The sequence below is a fragment of the Callithrix jacchus genome, chromosome 1 (genome assembly GCF_049354715.1).
Source record: "Callithrix jacchus isolate 240 chromosome 1, calJac240_pri, whole genome shotgun sequence".
Lineage (NCBI taxonomy): Eukaryota > Metazoa > Chordata > Mammalia > Primates > Cebidae > Callithrix > Callithrix jacchus.
This window is the reverse complement of record NC_133502.1, coordinates 161506810-161525566: the sequence shown is the minus strand read 5'-3', so window position 1 is coordinate 161525566 and position 18757 is coordinate 161506810. Positions and strand designations below refer to the sequence as shown.

Below are 18757 nucleotides of genomic sequence, written 5' to 3'. Positions count from 1 at the left end.
GACCAGTCTGGCTAAGCTCACCTCCAGGGGTGGGTGCTTCTCTAAGACCTGGGATCCTGATTTCTAGCAGCTAGATAGTGCACGCTTTGTTGGGAACTCATGGAGAGGTTTGAAAGCAAGGTCTTCTGCTCCATGTGGATGCTGCTCCCCCAGACTCTGCCCAAGGCACTCTAAGTAGGCACTGTCCAGTGTTTCGGCGAGAAGAAAGACCTACTTTTCACTTCCTTTATCTGGACAGGTTAGCTGTAGGCTGACTGAATTTTCCCCAACTGGATAGCAACATGCATTGCTGTATCCCCTGTATCTTTCATCATGATGGACCTGATGGCCATTTATTGAATGAACATTTGTTGAATGAAAGGAGAGAAAGGGGGGCTAATATTTCTTTTTTTTTTTGAGATGGAGTTTTGCTCTGTTGCCCAGGGTGGAGTGCAGTGACGTGATCTCAGCTCACTGCGACCTCTGCCTCCCAGATTCAGGCGATTCTCCTGCCTTGGCCTCCCTGGTGGCTGGGACTACAGGCATATACTACCATGCCTGGCTAATTTTTTGTATTTTTAGTAGAGATGGGGTTTCACTGTGTTGGCCAGGATGGTCTCAATCTTCTGACCTTGTGATTTGCCTGCCTTGGCCTCCCGAAGTGTTGGGATTACAGGTGTGAGCCACCGCAGCTGGCCAAAGGAGGCTAATATTTCTAAAATGCTTGCTGTGTGTCTTGTCTCAGGTGGTTTACATAGGTTGTCTTAATCCACTCACAATTCTGTGAAATAGGTGAGGCTGCAGTCATTTTATATTTTTATTTTAAAAAATTATTTATTGATTTATTTTTATAGACAGGATCTCTATTTCCCAGGCTGGAGTGCAGTGGCTTGAGCACAGTTCACTTGAACTCCTAGGCTCAAACGATCCTCCCATCACAGGCGTGTGCCACCATACCTGGCTTATTTTGAAATTTTTTGTAGAGACAGGGTCTCACTGTATTGCCCAGGCTGATCTCAAACCCATGACCTCAAGTGATCCTTCTGCCTCAGCCTCCTAAAGTGCTGGGATTACAGGTGTGAGCCATTATACCTGACTACCACCGTTTTAGGAGCTCAGAGAGGTTTAGGGAATTGATCAAGATCATACAGTGGTAAGTGACAGAGTTGAAATTTGAACCCTGATAGAACTGACTCCAAAACTTTTATTCCTTTCTCTACACTTTGCTGTCTTTGAGTCAGAACCTGAAGAGAAGCAAGGGACAGACAATGATAGTCCTGAGCAGTACAGGTGGTGAGGGGTGTTAAATATTTGTTGAGTGAAGATAAAAGTATTGAGTGCCTTTTACATGGTAGACACAGTGCTGGAACTGTGGATATTTAGAGTTGAGTAGTTGCAACTGATGTCGTATGGCCCAAGCAGGAAGGAAAACAAACCATTTTCCCCTCTAATTCTCTTCTTTCTTTCTTTTTTTTTTTTTTTGAGATGAAATTTTTGCTCTTGTTGCCTGGGCTGGAGTGCAATGGCACAATCTCGGCTCACTGCAACCTCCACCTCCTGAGTTCAAGCGATTCTCCTGCCTCAGTCTCCCAAGTAGCTGGGATTACACGCGAGCACCACCACACTGGGGCTAATTTTTTGTGTTTAGTCGAGACAGGGTTTCACCATGTTGGTCAGGCTGGTCTTGAACTCCTGACCTCAGGAGATCCACCCGCCTCGGCTTCCCAAAGTGTTGGGATTACAGGTGTGAGCCACTGTGCTGGGCCTCTAATTCTCTACTGTCTGCTCACTCTCAGCACACTTCTGTCACCCTAATGTGATGGAGTGGGAGGGTGGTTCTCCACACACCAAGGGAATTCTCCAGCGGACACCAATTGGGTATCCTATAATTCCGCTTAATTCTGATGCTGTCTACCTGGAGATTTCAGATACCCCATTTTAGATACCAAGTGCAAGTCCAGCCAGTTATACTTTTGATGGGGATTCCTACGACCACCTTCTTGGGTTCAGTTAATTTGCTAGGATGGCTTACAGACCTCAGGGAAACATTTTCTTATATTTGCTGGCTTATTATCAAGAATACAGATGAGCAACCAGATGAAGAGACAGACAGACTGAGGAATTGAGGGAAGTATGGATGTTCCATGCCTCTCTAGGTGCAGCACCTTCATGTTCAGCAACCCAGAAACTCATCAAATCTCATTTCCAGGTGTTTTTATATAGCTGGATCTTCGGCTTCCCCGACCCACTTTCCTGGAGATCAGTGAGTGGGACTGAAAGTTCTAGTCTTATCACTTGGTCTTTCTGGTGACTGGCTCCATCCTGAGGCTCCACCCCTCTAGGTCCCCACTCTAAGTCACCTGATTAGCATTGTCAAAAGATACAGTTATAATACAGGCAGTTTTAAGATCTTACTTGGCTTTTATTTGAGATTCTAGAATTGGGTCACACTTCATTCTATAAAATGGAATGTTGTCATGAGCTCAGCAAAGGAGGTTGGCTTTATAGGCAGGAAAGGGCTGAAGAAAGCAGAAACAGAACAAAAAGCAATTGGTCGTTTTGAAGTTACTCTTCTTGTATAGGTTAAAGCAAAGGGGACTTCCTTCCTTATCATACTGGCTAAATTGGATTATACAAAAGATGTTCCTACCATTCTTATCACTCAGGAAATTACAAGGGATTTGGGAGCACTGTGTCAGGAACTGAGGACAAAGAGTAAACATATTTCATATTATACCACAGCCTATAGGCCCTTTACAGAAAATGTTTGCTGCCTCCAGCTTTAAATATTACCTATGACTTTAGGCAGTTTTGCTGTAGGTGCTTCTCTTGTTTTCCAGGCCACAACCTGGCCAGATTTCTATTAGGCTATGCTTTTATATTTCCCTTGGCACATCTCTTCATCAGCATTTTGCTTCAGATTAAAGTGGTTGAGTTGATGGGAGAAAAAGAAACAACCTTAGTTCCCACCCACTGAAAGTACTTTATTTTTATTTTTCTTAATTTTAGAAACAGAGTCTTGGCTTTGCTGCCCAGGCTGGGAATGTAGTGGCTATTCACAGGTGCCATCATAGTGCACTATGGCCTTGAACTCCTGGCCACTGCACCTGGCCAACTTGATTATTTAAATCAGAAGACAGCAATTATGAGTTTGTTATGCTTTTAGCAGGGCGCTCTAGAGGCAAAATTGCCTACACAGTTTTCTTTAGGCATTTACAAATAAACAAAATAGCAACACAGAAGACCCTCTCTGTTCAAGGGAATTTTTTCTTTATTTGTGATGGAGTCTCGATCTGTTGCCCAGGTTGGAGTATATAGTTTGCAGTCTCCACTCACTGCAACCTCTGCTTCCCGAGTTCAAGCAATTTTCTTACCTCAGCCTCCTGAGTAGCTGCAGCTACTGTTCAAGGGAAATTTATATAAGAAGTTCTTGTGGGGAAGATGGCTACAGCATAGTTCTTGAATCTCTTCAAATCTCAACATAAAAACAGAGCAACGCATACTGCTGGTAGGAGTGTACACTGGTATGGCTTTTTTTTTTTTTTTTTTTTTTTGAGTGGGAGTCTCGCTCTGTCACTCAGGCTGGAGTGCAGTGTTGTGATCTCGGCTCACTGCAACCTCGGCCTCCTGTGTTTCAAGCAATTCTTGTGCCTCAGCCTCCCGAGCACCTGGGTCTCCTGGTGCATGCTACCATGCCTGGCTAGTTTTTGTATTTTTAGTAGAGATGAGGTTTCACCATGTTGGCCAGGCTGGTCTTGAAATCCTGACTGCAAGTGATCTGCCCACCTCTGCTTCTCAAAGTGCTGGGATTACCAGCGTGAGCCACCATGTCAGGCCTGAGGAACAGTTGGGCAGGATTTAACCAAACCTCAGATTTTCTTGTACTCCTTTACCCAATAATTCCATTTTAAGGAATTCATTCTAAGACAATAACTAGAAGCACACACAAAAATGTGTCATTTTAATTTATGTGTTTCTGTATTTTCTGAGTTTCCTACAATGTGTTTGTACTTTATAATCAGGAAAAAATGTTAATAGAGAAAAAAATCAAACGAGTTCTTTTGAAAAATAAGTTCTTGCATGTCATGTCCACGTCAGTATTATCTTACTACTTTTCCATCACATTCACGTAATGAACATAAATATGTGATTTACTCTTTTTATTTTTATTTTTTGAGGCAGAGTCTCACTCTGTCACCCAGGCTGGAATGCAGGGGCATAATCTCGGCTCACTGCAATCTCCACCTCCTGGGTTGAAGTGATTCTTCTGTCTCAGTCTCCTGAGTATCTGGGATTACAGGCGCACGCCACCACGCACAGCTAATTTTGTATTTTTAGTAGAGTTGGGGTTTCACCATATTGGCCAGGCTGGCCTTGAACTCCTGACCTTATGATCCACCTGCCTCAGCCTCCCAAAGTGCTGAGATTACAGGTGTGAGCCACCATGCCTGGCCTACTCTGTAGTATTTTGTGAAGTTAATATGTATGATTTAATTATCTTCCTGAATTTCCCACCCTAGAAGTCAGGGAAGGGGAAATAACTTTATTTTCATATTATAGTGGTCAAAATATTGGAAGGAGAAAATAAAGTAGATGGAATATGATCTCACTTGCTAGACAGTACTCCTTATCTAGACAAAGACTTATTTGGGGTATTTGGTTTGGGAGTTGGAGCCATGGGTTTCAGACCTAGGCTTGTGTAATTGTGTGAGGCACTTGGGTGCTTCGAACCTCAGTTTCTTCATCTCCAGACTAAGTTATAGGGCTGCTTTGTGGATCAAATAAGGATAATGACCATGAAAGCATTACACCACTAACTGTAAAGTATAAAGAACAATTTTGAAGGTAGTTCAATAGTTAAAAATTAGTTTCAGACAAGAAGCGAATGAAAACTTTGTTTTCTTGTTCATCTTCAGGAAATCAGGCAACACCAAAAACAGCACCAACCACCACAAGCACTTCCACAATACTGGTTGCAACAGCAGTCCATGCATATCGATAGTAAGTACCTGAGAAGGAATACTCTGAAGTTTGGTGGAAGGGCGTGCACTTAAGCTCCTACTTTTTCTCGTAAAACCTCTGGGTTTTTTGCAAAACGGTTATTCAGCCCTTCCACAGACAAAATATCAGTAGTATTTTTAACATCTGAATTGGAGATTTCTGTGGTAAAACTTGAAGAGCCATTATCTTGTCTACTCTCTTTAGGAAGTGCTTGTACCCTTGACAACCTGTCAAATGCTCAAAGAAAGCCACTCTCCTGATATAGCATGAATGATAGATATTTATATTTACAGAGTACAGAAGTAGTATATGAGCTTTAAATTGTAAACTGCTCACTTGTGTCCCTGTCTGGAGGCTGAATGACTATTGTTCCCACTTCTCTATGGCAGAGCAGAAAGCTGGTTCTGCATAGTTTAGGGAAGTATTAATATGTATTGTTTCTCTTCCTTCTATAGCACAAATGGTCAATATGTAAAGCAAGGCAAATTTGGTGCTGCAGTCCTGGGGAACCACACAGCCAGAGAGGTGAGAGTGTCCCCACATCTCACGTATATTCACATGTCCCAAATAATACCAATGAGCTGGCTTTTATCTGGGCTTGCCCAGTGTTTTATCAGAAGATTAGAATGATGGTTTGTATTGAATGTTAATTTATAATATCAGGTATACAGTAAATGATCACATTTTTCTTACTATTGTGCATGAAAACAAATCCAACCATTCAAATTGTTAAATTTGACCTTTGTGATATAATCCTAGCTTAAGAATTTGGGCATTTGTTTTTGTTTGTTAATTGTGGGGTGCATGTGTACATACACACACACACACACACACACACACATACATACATACATATGTATATATAAGATAAAATTTGTTATTTAACTTTTCTTTTTTTGAGCCAGTCTTGCTCTGTTCCCCAGTGCTGTGGTATGGTCTCAGCTCACCGCAACCTCCGCTTCCTGGGTTCAAGTGATTCTCCTGCTTCAGCCTCCCAAGTAGCTGGGATTACAGGTGCCTGCCACCACGCCTGTCTAATTTTTTGTATTTTTAGTAGAGAAGGGGTTTCACCATGTTGGCCAAGCTGGTCTCGAACTACTGACCTCATGTTCTGCCCACCTTGGTCTCCCAAAGTGCTGGGATTACAGGCCTGGGCCACTATGCTGGCCTTAACCATTTTTAAGTGCATAATCCAGTGGCATTAACACTCACAGTATTGATTGAGCAACCCTCACTACTATCCATTTCTCAAACAGAAACTGTAACCATTAAGCAATAACTACTTCTTCCTTTTTCCCAGCTCCCCATAAGCTCTAATCAACTTCTTGTTTTTATGAATTTGTCTTTTCTAGGTACCTCATATAAGTGGAATCATAACAGTATTTGTCTTTGGTGACTGATAGATCTCATTTAGCATAACGTCCTGAAGGTTCACCCATGTTTTAGTATATATCAGTGCTTCATTCCTTTTCATGGCTGAATAATATTTCATTATAGGCATATACCACATTTTGTTTATTCATTCATCCATTGATGGACACTTGGGTTGTTTCTACCTTTTGTCTATTGTGAATAGACATAAAAAATACATACCATGAAGATTGCCATAAAAGTATATCGTCAAGTTCCTGTTTTTGGTTCTTTTGGCTGTATACTAAGAGTAGAAATTGCTGACTCATGGTAATTTTATGTATTGCTTTTTGAGAATCTGCCAAACTGTTTTCCACAGCAGCCATACCATTTTACATTCCCACAAGCAGCATATGAGGACTTCAGTTTCTTCACATCCTTGTCAGCATTTAGTTATTATTATTATTTTTTAATTCTTGCCTTTTTGTAGCTGTGGAATGATACTTTATTGTGATTTTAACATGCATTTTACCCAACATCTAATGTTGAGTATCTTTTCATTTCCTTATTGACCATTCGTATATTTTCTTTGGAGAGATGTCTGTTCAAGCCCTTTGCTCATTTTAAAAATTGGATCGTTTGTCTTTTTGTTGTGGAGTTGTAGTAGTCTTTTAATATATTCTGAGCATTAAATCCTTATTTGCGGATATTTTCTCCTATTTTATAGATTATCTTTTCACTTTCTTGATAATGTACAAAAGTTTTTAATTTTGGTGAAGTTCATATTATCAATTTTTTTCTTTTGTTACATGTGCTTTTGGTGTTTTATCTGATAATCCATTACCAAAACCAAGGTCATAAAGATTTACTTCTGTGTTTTCTTCCAAGAATTTTATGATTTTATCCCCCATGTTTTATATATAAGTCGGGCCTACAATAAAAAATTACTTGACATGTGAAGAGGTGGGAAAATGTAACTGATAGTCAAGGGAACAGATAAATTAGTGGACTCACAAATAATCTAGATATTGAAGTTAACTTACAAAGCACTTAAAACAACTAGGAATAATAAAATAGAGGAGAAGTACAAAAGGGATGAAAAGATGGAGAATTAAAAAATAGAATCTATAAGAATAATCACATGCCATTCTAGATTTGAAAAATACAATTTCTGAAAGAACATATTGGATGGGTTTAACAGAATAAGAATACAGCAGGAGAGATAATTAGTGACTTTGAAGGCAGTTCTGTAGAAAATACCCAGACTGAAGCACAGGGAGAAGAAATAATGGAAAGAGACCAGGGCAAAGATTGATGTGGGACATGGTCTAACATCCATGTAATTGGAATCCAAAGACAGTAGAATTACATCTTTAAAGTGCTGAAAGGAAAACAAAACCCTGCCTATTATACAATTCTATAGCAACAAAAATGAAGGCAAAATAAATTTTCAGCCAAACAAAAGTGAGAGAATTCATTGCAGTAGATTTGCACTACAGGGAATATTAAAGGACATTCTTTAGGTTGAAGGAAATGAATGTCTGTGTCCTTCAAAAGACCTGAAGAATGTTCATAGAAGTATCATTCATAATAGCCTCTAGCTGGAACAACTCAAATGTCCATAAACAGGAGAATGAATGAAGAGTTTATGGTATATTTACATAATAGAATACTACATGACAATAAAGGAGAACAAAATACTGGAACATGAAGTAACAAGGTACTCTGACAGATATGGTGAGTGAAAGAAACACGACAAAAGAGTATACACTGTATAATCCCATTTAAGAAGAGCAAAATTGGCTGGACATGGTGGCTCACACCTTTAATCCCAGCACTTTGGGAGGCTGAGGTGGGTGGATCACCTGAGGTTAGGAGTTCAAGACCAGCCTGGCCAACATGGTGAAACCCCATCTCTACTAAAAATACAAAATTAGCCAGGTGTGGTGGTGTGCACCTGTCATCTCAGCTACTTGGGAGGCTGGGGCAGGAGAATCACTCGAACCTGGGGAGATGGTGGTTGCAGTGAGCTGAGATTGTGCCACTGAACTCTAGTGACAGAGGGAGACTCCATCTAAAAAAAAAAAGTAGCAAAATTAATCAGCAATAGAAGTCAGAATATTGGCTACATCAGGGTGGGGATTATTGCCTAGGAAGGGCATGAGGGAGCTTCTCTGGTGTGGGAAGTGTTCTGCTGTTTTTTTTAATGTGGTTGACAGTCACGTGGGCATGTATATGTATAATGTACATGTATTTTATGTTTTTCATCAATTTAAAAACCATTTGTATTTTCATTTACACAACCAGCCACTCTCTCTTAGTCACCCCTTGTATAAATAAAAACACCAACAAAATGAAGACATTGCCAGTTACAGTTAAACAGTCAGGCCAAAATGAGAAGAGATTAACATGGATAGTGAGAAGATAAAATCTGAAGCTGAAGCCTTCAAGAATGAATAGATTTTGAGATTAATAGCTGGATGAAGCACAACTCCTGATACTTACTGCTGATTTTGTATTGACTTTTAACTTCTGTTCTCTTTTTTTCTTTTTCTGTCTTTGCTTTACTACAGTATAGGATTCTTCTTTATATCAGTCAGCAACAGACAGTTACGGTTGCTAGGATTCATGTGAACTTTGAGCTAACGGTAAGACTTCATCATATTGTAATCATTAGCTCCTTCGGGGTAGGTTTACAGGAGAGATTGATCTGATTGTACCTAGTAGAAATTAGATCCACTGCTTCAGTCCTGGGTGTCCTTGTGAGTATCTGACAGAACCTTTCAGAAAGGTCTCTTGGCTCCTTCTGGGAATGTAGACTAAGGGGTGAATGGTTGAGGGAGAGAGGGAAGAAGAAAGATCTCTTATACTTCTCTTTGGGTCCACCTGAGTCACAACCCTACTCTATGAGCTTAGGCAGTCATGTTTCTCTGGTATCATACTGCTCGTGGATGAATTACCTTAACATTTCTCCTTTCTCCAGGTTCGGCCCAATAACTATAGCACCTTTTATGATGACCAGAGACAGAACTGGTCCATTATGTTTGAGTCGGAAAAGGCTGCTGTGGAGTTCAATAAGCAGGTGATAACATCTTATTCTCCCTGTGAAAAGCCAGAATACTGTTTGGATTTCCCTTAATTTTAGGGAAACATAGAAAACCCATAATCTGCTGTGCTTTGTTAGTGACAAACATAAAAAACCCACTAAATTTGCCACTTCAGCCAATTGTAAGATTTCAGGAAAATAATAGGAATACTTACTGAAACTGCTTGACAATTTAGCCTTTTTCTGTTTTAACAGGGAAAGGCTAAGTGTAAACTTACTATATTAAAAAATTTTCTACTACATAAATTATCTTAAGGAATAAATAAAACTATCTTAAAAAATAGTGTTTTCAATGGATATTTTAGGCTAGGTGTGGTGGTTCACACCACACCTGTAATCCCAGCATTTTGGGAGACTGAGGCACATGGATCACTTGAGCCCAGGAATTCAAGACCAGCCTGGGCAACATAGTGAAACCCCATCCATACCAAAAAAGAAAGAGAGAGAAAGTTAAGTTACTATATACTCATTGTAGAAAATTTAGAAAAGCATTACAAAAAAACACTCATAATCTTACGACTCAAAGTAACCACTATTAACGTTGTATTTCCTTTTTTCCTATGCATAATGTACATAAGCAGTACAGTCCTTTAATAGTTCTTTGTCTTGCTTATTTTTATTTAAAAATGTACAATTCATCTTTTTCTATCTCATGAAAAACTATTTGGAAACATTTTTGAAGGCAGCATAATATGCATATTGTCAGTTCAAGATACCATAACAAATTACCATAGACTGGTTAAACAACAAATTTATTTCTCATGGTTCTGGAGGCTGAAAATCTGAGATTGGGGTGCTAGGATAGTTGGGTTCTAGTGAGACCCTCTTCTGAGTTGCAGACTATGTTCTTGTATCCTCATATAGTAGAAGGAGGGTGAGAGAGTTCTCTGGGATCTCTTTAATAAGGGCGCTAATCCCATTTATGAGGGCATCACCCTCCTGGCTAACTTACCTCCCAGAGGCCCCATCGCCTAATACTGTCACACTGGAATTAGGATTTCAGTGTAAGAATTTTGAGGAGACACAAACATTCAGTCCATAACATTTGTTCCTTAATTTATGTAATCCTTATCTTATGTTGTGCATTTAGATTGCTTTCTGTCTCTGCAATAAATGATACCATGGTGAGCATTTTTTTATATAAGTCTGTTCTTTCTTTCCCCTTACATATTTCCATAGGCTTTATTTCAGTAAGTGAGTGATTGGGTCAAAAGGCCCAGATAGTTTTAGGTTCTGAATACACTTTGGAAAGCTGCTTTTCAGAAAGATTATACTATTTCACATTCATATCAATTTTCTCATCGGACCCTTGCCAGTATTTGGAATGATCCTTTTCTTCTTTTGGTCTTATTCACTTGGTTAAAAAAAAAAAAAGATGCCTCATTGTTTTACTTAGCATTTATTTGATTGTCATAATGAAATTTTTAAAAAGAAAATGAGCAGCAGGTTTCTAATGGATACTATGTTAAAACATTGATAAAATTGGGTCTTGAATCCACATTTTTCTAAACTCATAGTCTAAACATTTTTCATACTATATTGCTTTTGAGGGCTTAATGATATTAAAACACAAGCCCAAGAATAAATATTCGTAAATAGAATAGAATAATTATTCACAAAGAGGCCTCTGACTCCTTTGTCCCAGATTTGTGCTAAGATAATATGACCAAATCTGTAGGTGGAAGTGATGCGAATTCTGGGAATGCAACATGATTTTGTAAATGCCTTCTTTCTATTGCAGTCTTTAGAAATGCCTTTTGACGTTTTTTTAGAGACTCCCCTTTCTTTTCTAGGTTCCCAAACACTGAAACAGTAAATCAGTATCATAATCAATAGCTAATGTTTATTGAGTACTTACTATTATTTACCAGGTACCTTGTCAAGTACTTTACTTACATTAGCTCATTTAATTTTCATAACCATCCTATGAGATGTGTGAAACATTATCTCCATTTTACAAATGAGGACTCTTGGGTACATAGAGGTTATTTGGCCAAGGTCACAGAGTGAATAAGTGGCAGTATCTGGATTGGTACCCAGACATTCTGACTACAAAGCCATACTCCTAGGCACTTTGATTCCTGGCAAGATGACTGACTTCGGGTTGGTTTACTTCTAAACGTGTCATCTGTTTTGTTAGTGGATGAAGCTGTTTGAGAAAGAGCAGTAGCAATAAAGAAATAAGTACTTACTGAGTTTAAACTACATTTATGCTGCCTTGATTTTGTCTCGCAGGTGTGCATTGCTAAGTGCAACAGTACCTCTTCCCTGGATGCAGTGCTCTCCCAGGACCTCATTGTGACAGAAGGCCCTGCTGTAGAAGTTGGAGATTCTTTGGAAGTGGCCTATACCGGCTGGCTCTTTCAGAATCATGTGCTGGGCCAGGTAAGAAAATGTACCCTGCAAGTTCTTTTGTAAACTTATATAGCATGAGGGCTATTCCCAGGGAAGATACTATTACTGTGAATTGCTGCCGTTGTCAAATAGAAATTATTAGGAGGCCTGTTTTAGACGCTAACTGCTTTGGGGCATATTATGAAATGCGAATGTGTAAAATATCCTCAGTGCCACTCTATCACTTCTACTTAGGGAAAGTGGAAACCAATTTCCCAAGTACTATTATTTTTGCTAGTTGTTCGTGTGTATGTCTTGTCCTCCTATACCGGTTATACACTTGAATATGTTCGTATGGGATTAAGTCTTAAAACTTCTCTTTAGACCCTCCTTACAGTTTTTCTTATAGTAGATACTGTAAATATGTTACGCTTATTATGTTTTTAAATCATTAAACCTTTAAAAGCAATATATTATGTGAGACAAAGACTTTTAGACTATAAATTTAGAAAAGTCTGGATTCAAGACCAAATTTTATACTAATTTGACCTTGATCAAGTCATTTATACTCTGAATTATTTTCTTCCATTTGCGAATGGAGGTTAATGATTTTGCTTTGCTTACTCAGCAAGGTTAGTGTGAGCATCAAAATGAGATAATTTTTGAAAGTGCATTGTGGATGAAAAATGCTTAAATACATAGTTGTAAGAATGTGTTTTTTTTTTCTAAACCTGGAAAATCATTGTTTCAGGGATAATCATTATGATAACACCGTTTAGCTATGATGTGGTCCAATATTTCAGGCCCTTTAGAAATGATCTTCCCAGTATATTTGACATTCCCTATTCCAGAAGTACTGTGTAGTTGGTTGAATATCAAAAGAGTTATTATTTTTGAAATTGGTGGCCTCGTTTCCTTTGATCAAATTGCAGGTTTTCGACTCCACTGCTAACAAAGATAAGTTGCTTCGCTTGAAATTAGGATCAGGAAAAGTCATCAAGGTAAAGGCTTAACTGTGTTTTTGTATGGGTTTTATCAGTTGCAGTGGGTTTAACTTAGATTAAATTTTGTGGATTTTTTTTATTGTGATGAAGTTTTGCTCTTCTTGTGCCCAGGCTGGAGGCTGGAGTGCAGTGGCATGATCTCGGTTCACCACAACCTCCACCTCCAGCGTTCAAGTGATTCTCCTGCCTCAGCTTCCCAAGTAGCTGGGATTACAGGCGCCCACCACCACGCCCAGCTAAGTTTTATATTTTTAGTAGAGACGGAGTTTCTCCATGTTGGTCATGCTGGTCTCAGACTCACGATCTCAGGTGATCCGCCTGCCTTGGCCCCCCAAAGTGCTGGGATTACTGGTGTGAACCACCATTCCCTGCCTGAAAAATGTGCTTTTTAATGATAGCTTTTCTTTCTCTTTTATTGCTGTTCTTTTATTCCTCTCATTTTCTCTCATCATCTAACATAAGTATATTTCATCCAACCCCAGATATGCCTGCTTTTACAAGGAGGTTTAGAGGGTGTATTCTAGATAGTCTTATATCACTGTGGGGCAGTAGTCAGTCCTAACCTCTGGAGGCATTGAGTAAACCTGAAAGTGTGGATGAGTGAAACCTGTTGCTCCTGGATTTCACTTTGTCTTCTGAAGAGCTTCTTGTTTAATGAGCTTTTCCCATCTGATTTTTAAAGGGCTGGGAGGATGGAATGCTGGGCATGAAAAAAGGAGGAAAGCGGTTGCTTATTGTCCCTCCAGCCTGTGCTGTTGGCTCAGAAGGGGTAATAGGCTGGACTCAAGCAACGGACTCGATCCTGGTGTTCGAGGTGGAGGTTAGGCGGGTGAGTAAAACTTAACTGTGTTTTGTTTGATGAGTCTTCTGAATGTCTCTTTGCTAGTTAAGTAAAATAAATGAAGATATTTGAAAACCAGGTTCTGAAGACATAGATTTCTTTGAAAAAGTAGAAATGGAGTAGACAGAAAGAGCAAAGATTCCAACAGTTTTGAAATCTAAGGACCAAAGTATTATATCCTTCTTGTCTCTCTATTCAGAGTCTAGAATTGGTTGTGACTTTAAGAAAGTCACATCTTTGGTTGGGCATGGTGACTCACGCCTGTAATCCCAGCACTTTGGGAGGCCAAGGTGAGCGGATCATGAGGTCAGGAGATTGAGCCCATTCTGGCTAACATGGTGAAACCCCATCTCTACTAAAAATACAAAAAATTAGGTGGTCATGGTGGTGTGTGCCTCTAGTCCCAGCTACTCAGGAGGCTGAGGCAGGAGAATCGCTTGAACCAGGGAGGTGGAGGTTTCAGTGACCTGAGATCGCACCACTGCACTCCAGTCTGAGCAACAGAGCAAGACTGTCTCAAAAAAAAAAAAAAAGTCACATCTTCCCACTAAGCTTTTTATTTTGTCTATAAAATAGTGACTCCTGCTCAATGTATATACTTTTTACTTAGTGATTCTAGGGCTACAAACTTACTCTATTGCTGTCTTTACATAAGTGTGCAAAAGTATGTGTATATGTTTTCCTATCTCTGCCACGTTGTAATAGCAAAAAACTGGCAACAACCTACATGTCCATCATTAAGATACTGGCTAAATTGTGTGTTTTTCATAGCGTAGACTTTTCTGTAGCTCTTAAAGAATATGAAAAATCTATTACTAGGGAAGCAAGTTGCAGAACATTGTGGATAGTATGGTCTCGTATGTGTGTGTGTATATACACATATACATATCCATATATACAGTCATGTACATATATGTGTATGCACACATGTAAAACATATGCTCATATATTCATAGAAAGTTTCTAGAAACTTTAAAAGAAATCATTAAAAGTGTTTTTTTTTTCTGTAGAATGAAGTTCAGAAAGTTTTACTTTTTGTCACTGTACCTTTGTACCATGTACAAAATTTAACATGAATATATATAGTTTCTATAATTGCAACAAATTGTGCTTAGTCAACTTAATGCTACCTGTTCCCTGCCCAAAATGATCCTTTTTGCTTTATACTGTTTGTTAAGTTCAAATGTGATAGGGTTTGTTACCATAAACTATAAAATACAATACAAATAGGGAATATTATGGTCATCTTCATTGTGGCTATTACGCCTGCCGTGGAAAAAGGATGTGCTTTTCTTCTCAGTGACACTTTCCTAACTGGACACTGTCATCATGCTGGCCCACTCCAGCCCTCTTTCAGTGACATGTGCCCTGCTGCCTTTTCTTTTTTACATCTTTTATATGCTCTGTCAATTTTCCTTTAAGTTTGAAGAAATCATGGCTGATGATAGATAACAAATCAGTTTGAGTTTATTATGACTGGCACATGAAACATAAAAAAATTTCTCTTTTACCAATAATTTATGACAAATTGATATGCATTTGAAATTCACAAGGCTGGTAGAGAATGATGATACCCAGTGTGGCAAGAGTGTTCAGAAAGGTTTCTACACTACTGTGGTAAACTACTGTAGTTCACTCTTTCTGGTGGGAAATTTAATGGTATATATTAACCCATTTATGCTAGAGGTTGCAATTTTTTGTGTGAAAAATCAGACCTTGGCGATGATCTTGAGCAGTAGGATGTAAATAACTCCCACAAGCTTAGCATTCCAAGAATGGAACACTAGGCATAAATGGGTTTAAAGCATTCAAAATTAGCATCCCTTTTATCTAACAAATTTAACTTCCGGGAATTTATACTTTAAATATATTTAAGATTGTGTACAAAAATACAGATACAAAGTTATTCATGGAAGCATTGTTTATGATGGAAATAAGCTGTCTAACAGTGAGGAATTGGTGAAATATACTTTGTAATAGCATAGATATTTATGACTTTAGTTCATAAAATCCTCTGGAGACTTTTTCCTATAGCTCATAGCAGTGAAAAGCTGACCCTTGAAATTGAATATACTCTTCAGTACTTAAAAATAATGTTGCAAATTAATATTTAGTGATATGGAAATACGTTAATTTGTCAGTGAGTGAGCAGAACAGGTTACAAAACAGCATGGCCCATTTTTGTAAAAGGTATATGCAGACACAGATAATATAGTTGGATTGCAGGTGATTATCATCTTTGTCTTTTTGGCTGAGCTACATTTTCAGATTTGCCTACAATAAACAGGTAATGGCTTGTGTAATGAAGAATAAGTAAAATGAAAGGAGGGTGGAGGGGGAAGGTTATCTGTAGCCTATTCCACCTGACTCTTTCCCTAGGTGAAGTTTGCCAGAGATTCTGGCTCTGATGGGCACAGTGTTAGTTCCCGGGATTCTGCAGCTCCTTCCCCCATCCCTGGTGCTGATAACCTCTCTGCTGATCCTGTTGTGTCACCACCCACATCGATGCCTTTCAAACCAGGGTAAGATACTGCGGTTGTATCAAGTTATTTTATGGCTCATAAAAATGATTGTTAGAAGGGTTCAGAAATAGAGATATAGTTAAAAACTAAAATAATTCTAAGTAACTGGAAAAAATGGGATCAGGGAAATGGGGAAAATACTTGCGTCACATTTTTCTGACAAAGGTTTTATATTCATAGGCTACAAAAGCACTAACTCAGAAGAATACTTATAAAATTCTGGAAGAAAACTAAGCAAAGGGCATAAATACAAAATTATATACTCATGGAAAAAATGTAAATAACAAGCATTTGGATGGAAAGTTGTTCACCTTTAATAGCATTCAAAGATTATGCAAATCAAAGAAGAGTTAAAATTCTCTTTTACAGCCATTAAATTGACACACATTTAAAACAACAATTTATTTATCTAGTATAATTTGGACTTGTGATTCTGGATTTTGTTTTCAGTCTTGGAATATGGTTTATTTGCTTTCAGGGAGCCAGCTCTTCGTACCAAATCTAACTCCCTCAGTGAACAACTTACAATAAACACAGTAAGTATAAGAATCTTGGCCAGGCATGGTGGTTCATGCCTGTAATCCTAACACTTTGCAAAGCAAAGGCAGGAGGATTGCTTCAGCACAGGCGTTCAAGACCAGCCTAGGCAACATAGTGAAACCTTGTCTCTCCTTAAAAAAAAAAAGAGTTTTTCTCTCTTATCTCTAGTGTGCTGAGGTTTTAAGTGCTTAGGGTATGGTAGGTTAGAGAAAAAAAAGTTAAGAGCCGTTGATTTAGCCTAGAAATCAAGGGTTACTTTGTTCATTTCCCCTACTTGGGAGTCAGTGTTAGTTAGCCTCAGCTTTTGCATAGGGATTCAAATCTTGATTCTTATAAGCACGTGACCTGGAGAAAGTTATCTAACTTCTGTGATCCTCAGCTTCTTCATTTATAAAAAGGAACTCAGTCTCATAGCCCCCTTTTACAGTTTTTGTGAGGATTAGAGATAATTTGTAAAGTGCTGAGCTCAGAGCCTTCGTTGAGTGTGTCTTTAATAAGTGGTCATTGTGATTATTATTAGGAGACTGGTGTTCAACTGGGGGAGGAGCCTCTCTCAAAGTGCACTTCAAATTTAGAAATATTGTTTATCCAGAGGATTATGTTAGTGGTTAATCCTAGGCACTCTCTTGTACTTGCTTTCTGTGACCTTGAGCAATTTAGCTTCCTGTTTATTTCCTCATCTGTAAAATGGAGATATTGCCTATCTCAAAGAGATTTTTATGACTTTTCAATGAAATAATGCTTATGGAGTTTTTAGTATTGTGTCTGGCATATTGTAAGAGCTCAATAAACATTAGCTCTTGTTATTATCATAAGTATTGCTGACATTACATATCTTTATACTTTCATTCTCACAGAGGAATTCTGTACTAATTCACCAACTGATTGACTTTGAGCAGGTCACCGAGCCTCTGTGTTTCCCCAATTGTAAGATGAGAGTGCCAGCATGCTGTTCAAGTAAAATCTGGATTTGAATGCCTTTAGGAAGGATACATGTAGTAGTTTGCTGCTGGCCTGCCTGGTCTGTGAAGGCTTCTTAGTTTGCTGCCTGAGGACCAGACAGTGGCTGAAGCACTTCAGGTTCTAAAGCCTTGTGACCTTTACCTACTGCACTGGGAAACAGAATAGGTGCATGCGGTGAAATTGGTGCTAATAGCTCTCCAACCCTAGTTTACTTGTTTATATTCAGTCCAACAGGAATTATTATTATTATTATTATTATTATTTTGAGATGGAGTTTCACTGTTGTTACCCAGACTGGAGTGCAATGGCACGATCTCAGCTCACTGCAACCTCCGCCTTCTGGGTTCAAGCAATTCTCCTTCCTCAGCCTCCCGAGCAGCTGGGACTACAGGCACGCACCACCATGCCCAGCTAATTTTTGTATTTTTAGTAGAGATGGGGTTTCACCTTGTTGACCAGATGGTCTCGATCTCTTGACCTCATGATCCACCTGCCTCAGCCTCCCAAAGTGCAGGGATTATAGGCGTGAGCCACCGTGCCCGGCCAACAGGAATTATTAAGCAAATAATTGTTTTGAAGTGATCTCCTAAACCCAGAACTTAAATCAAAGAATTAGAAGAAAATTGAAGAATAATTATTATCTCAGATCTTTGACCACCCACAAAAACGGTCCACTATTGGTTCCACTGTACTCTGTAGTCATAACTCTTGTTAGCTATTTCTAAGCTATAGTAACTTCCAGCAGACTAATGGTCTCCCACTATTTTTCTTTTTCTTTTTTTAAAAACAAATTTGTTTTTTTTAATGGAGGCAAAATTCACATAACATGAAATTAACCACCTTTCTTTTTCTTTTCCATTTAATTTTTTATCTTTTGTTTTGAATAGGTAATTATATTTATATGGCACAGTTCTCAAAACAATATAACAAGATCTATATTGTGAGGACTCACCCTATTCCTGTCCCCATCTACCCCATTCCATCTCACACCCCTTAGGTAACTGCTTTCATTAGATTCTTATATATTCTTTCAGTGTTTCTTTATGCAGGTGCACACAAGTAGGAATGTGTGTTTTATTTCTCCCTCCTTTCACACACACAAAGTATCATACTCTGT

The 18757-nt window shown here is 38.7% G+C and overlaps 1 protein-coding gene across 16 annotated transcripts in view; it reads left to right on the top strand.

Annotated features, from left to right (window-relative positions):
* FKBP15 (FKBP prolyl isomerase family member 15) overlaps nt 1-18757 on the top strand; it is a 52414-nt gene that overhangs the window by 10139 nt on the left and 23518 nt on the right. For 12 of the 16 annotated variants that reach the window (XM_078374603.1, XM_078374600.1, XM_078374556.1 and 9 more), the window contains 9 exons: nt 4896-4980; nt 5436-5505; nt 8904-8978; nt 9314-9412; nt 11672-11821; nt 12703-12771; nt 13457-13603; nt 15995-16137; nt 16616-16673. In XM_078374603.1, coding sequence (XP_078230729.1) covers nt 9371-9412; nt 11672-11821; nt 12703-12771; nt 13457-13603; nt 15995-16137; nt 16616-16673 — 609 coding nt within the window. In that variant the 5' untranslated portion in view covers nt 4896-4980; nt 5436-5505; nt 8904-8978; nt 9314-9370. The remainder of the gene's footprint in view (nt 1-4895; nt 4981-5435; nt 5506-8903; nt 8979-9313; nt 9413-11671; nt 11822-12702; nt 12772-13456; nt 13604-15994; nt 16138-16615; nt 16674-18757) is intronic. The other 4 variants (XM_078374572.1, XM_078374566.1, XM_078374562.1 and 1 more) reach the window with 1 other exon arrangement.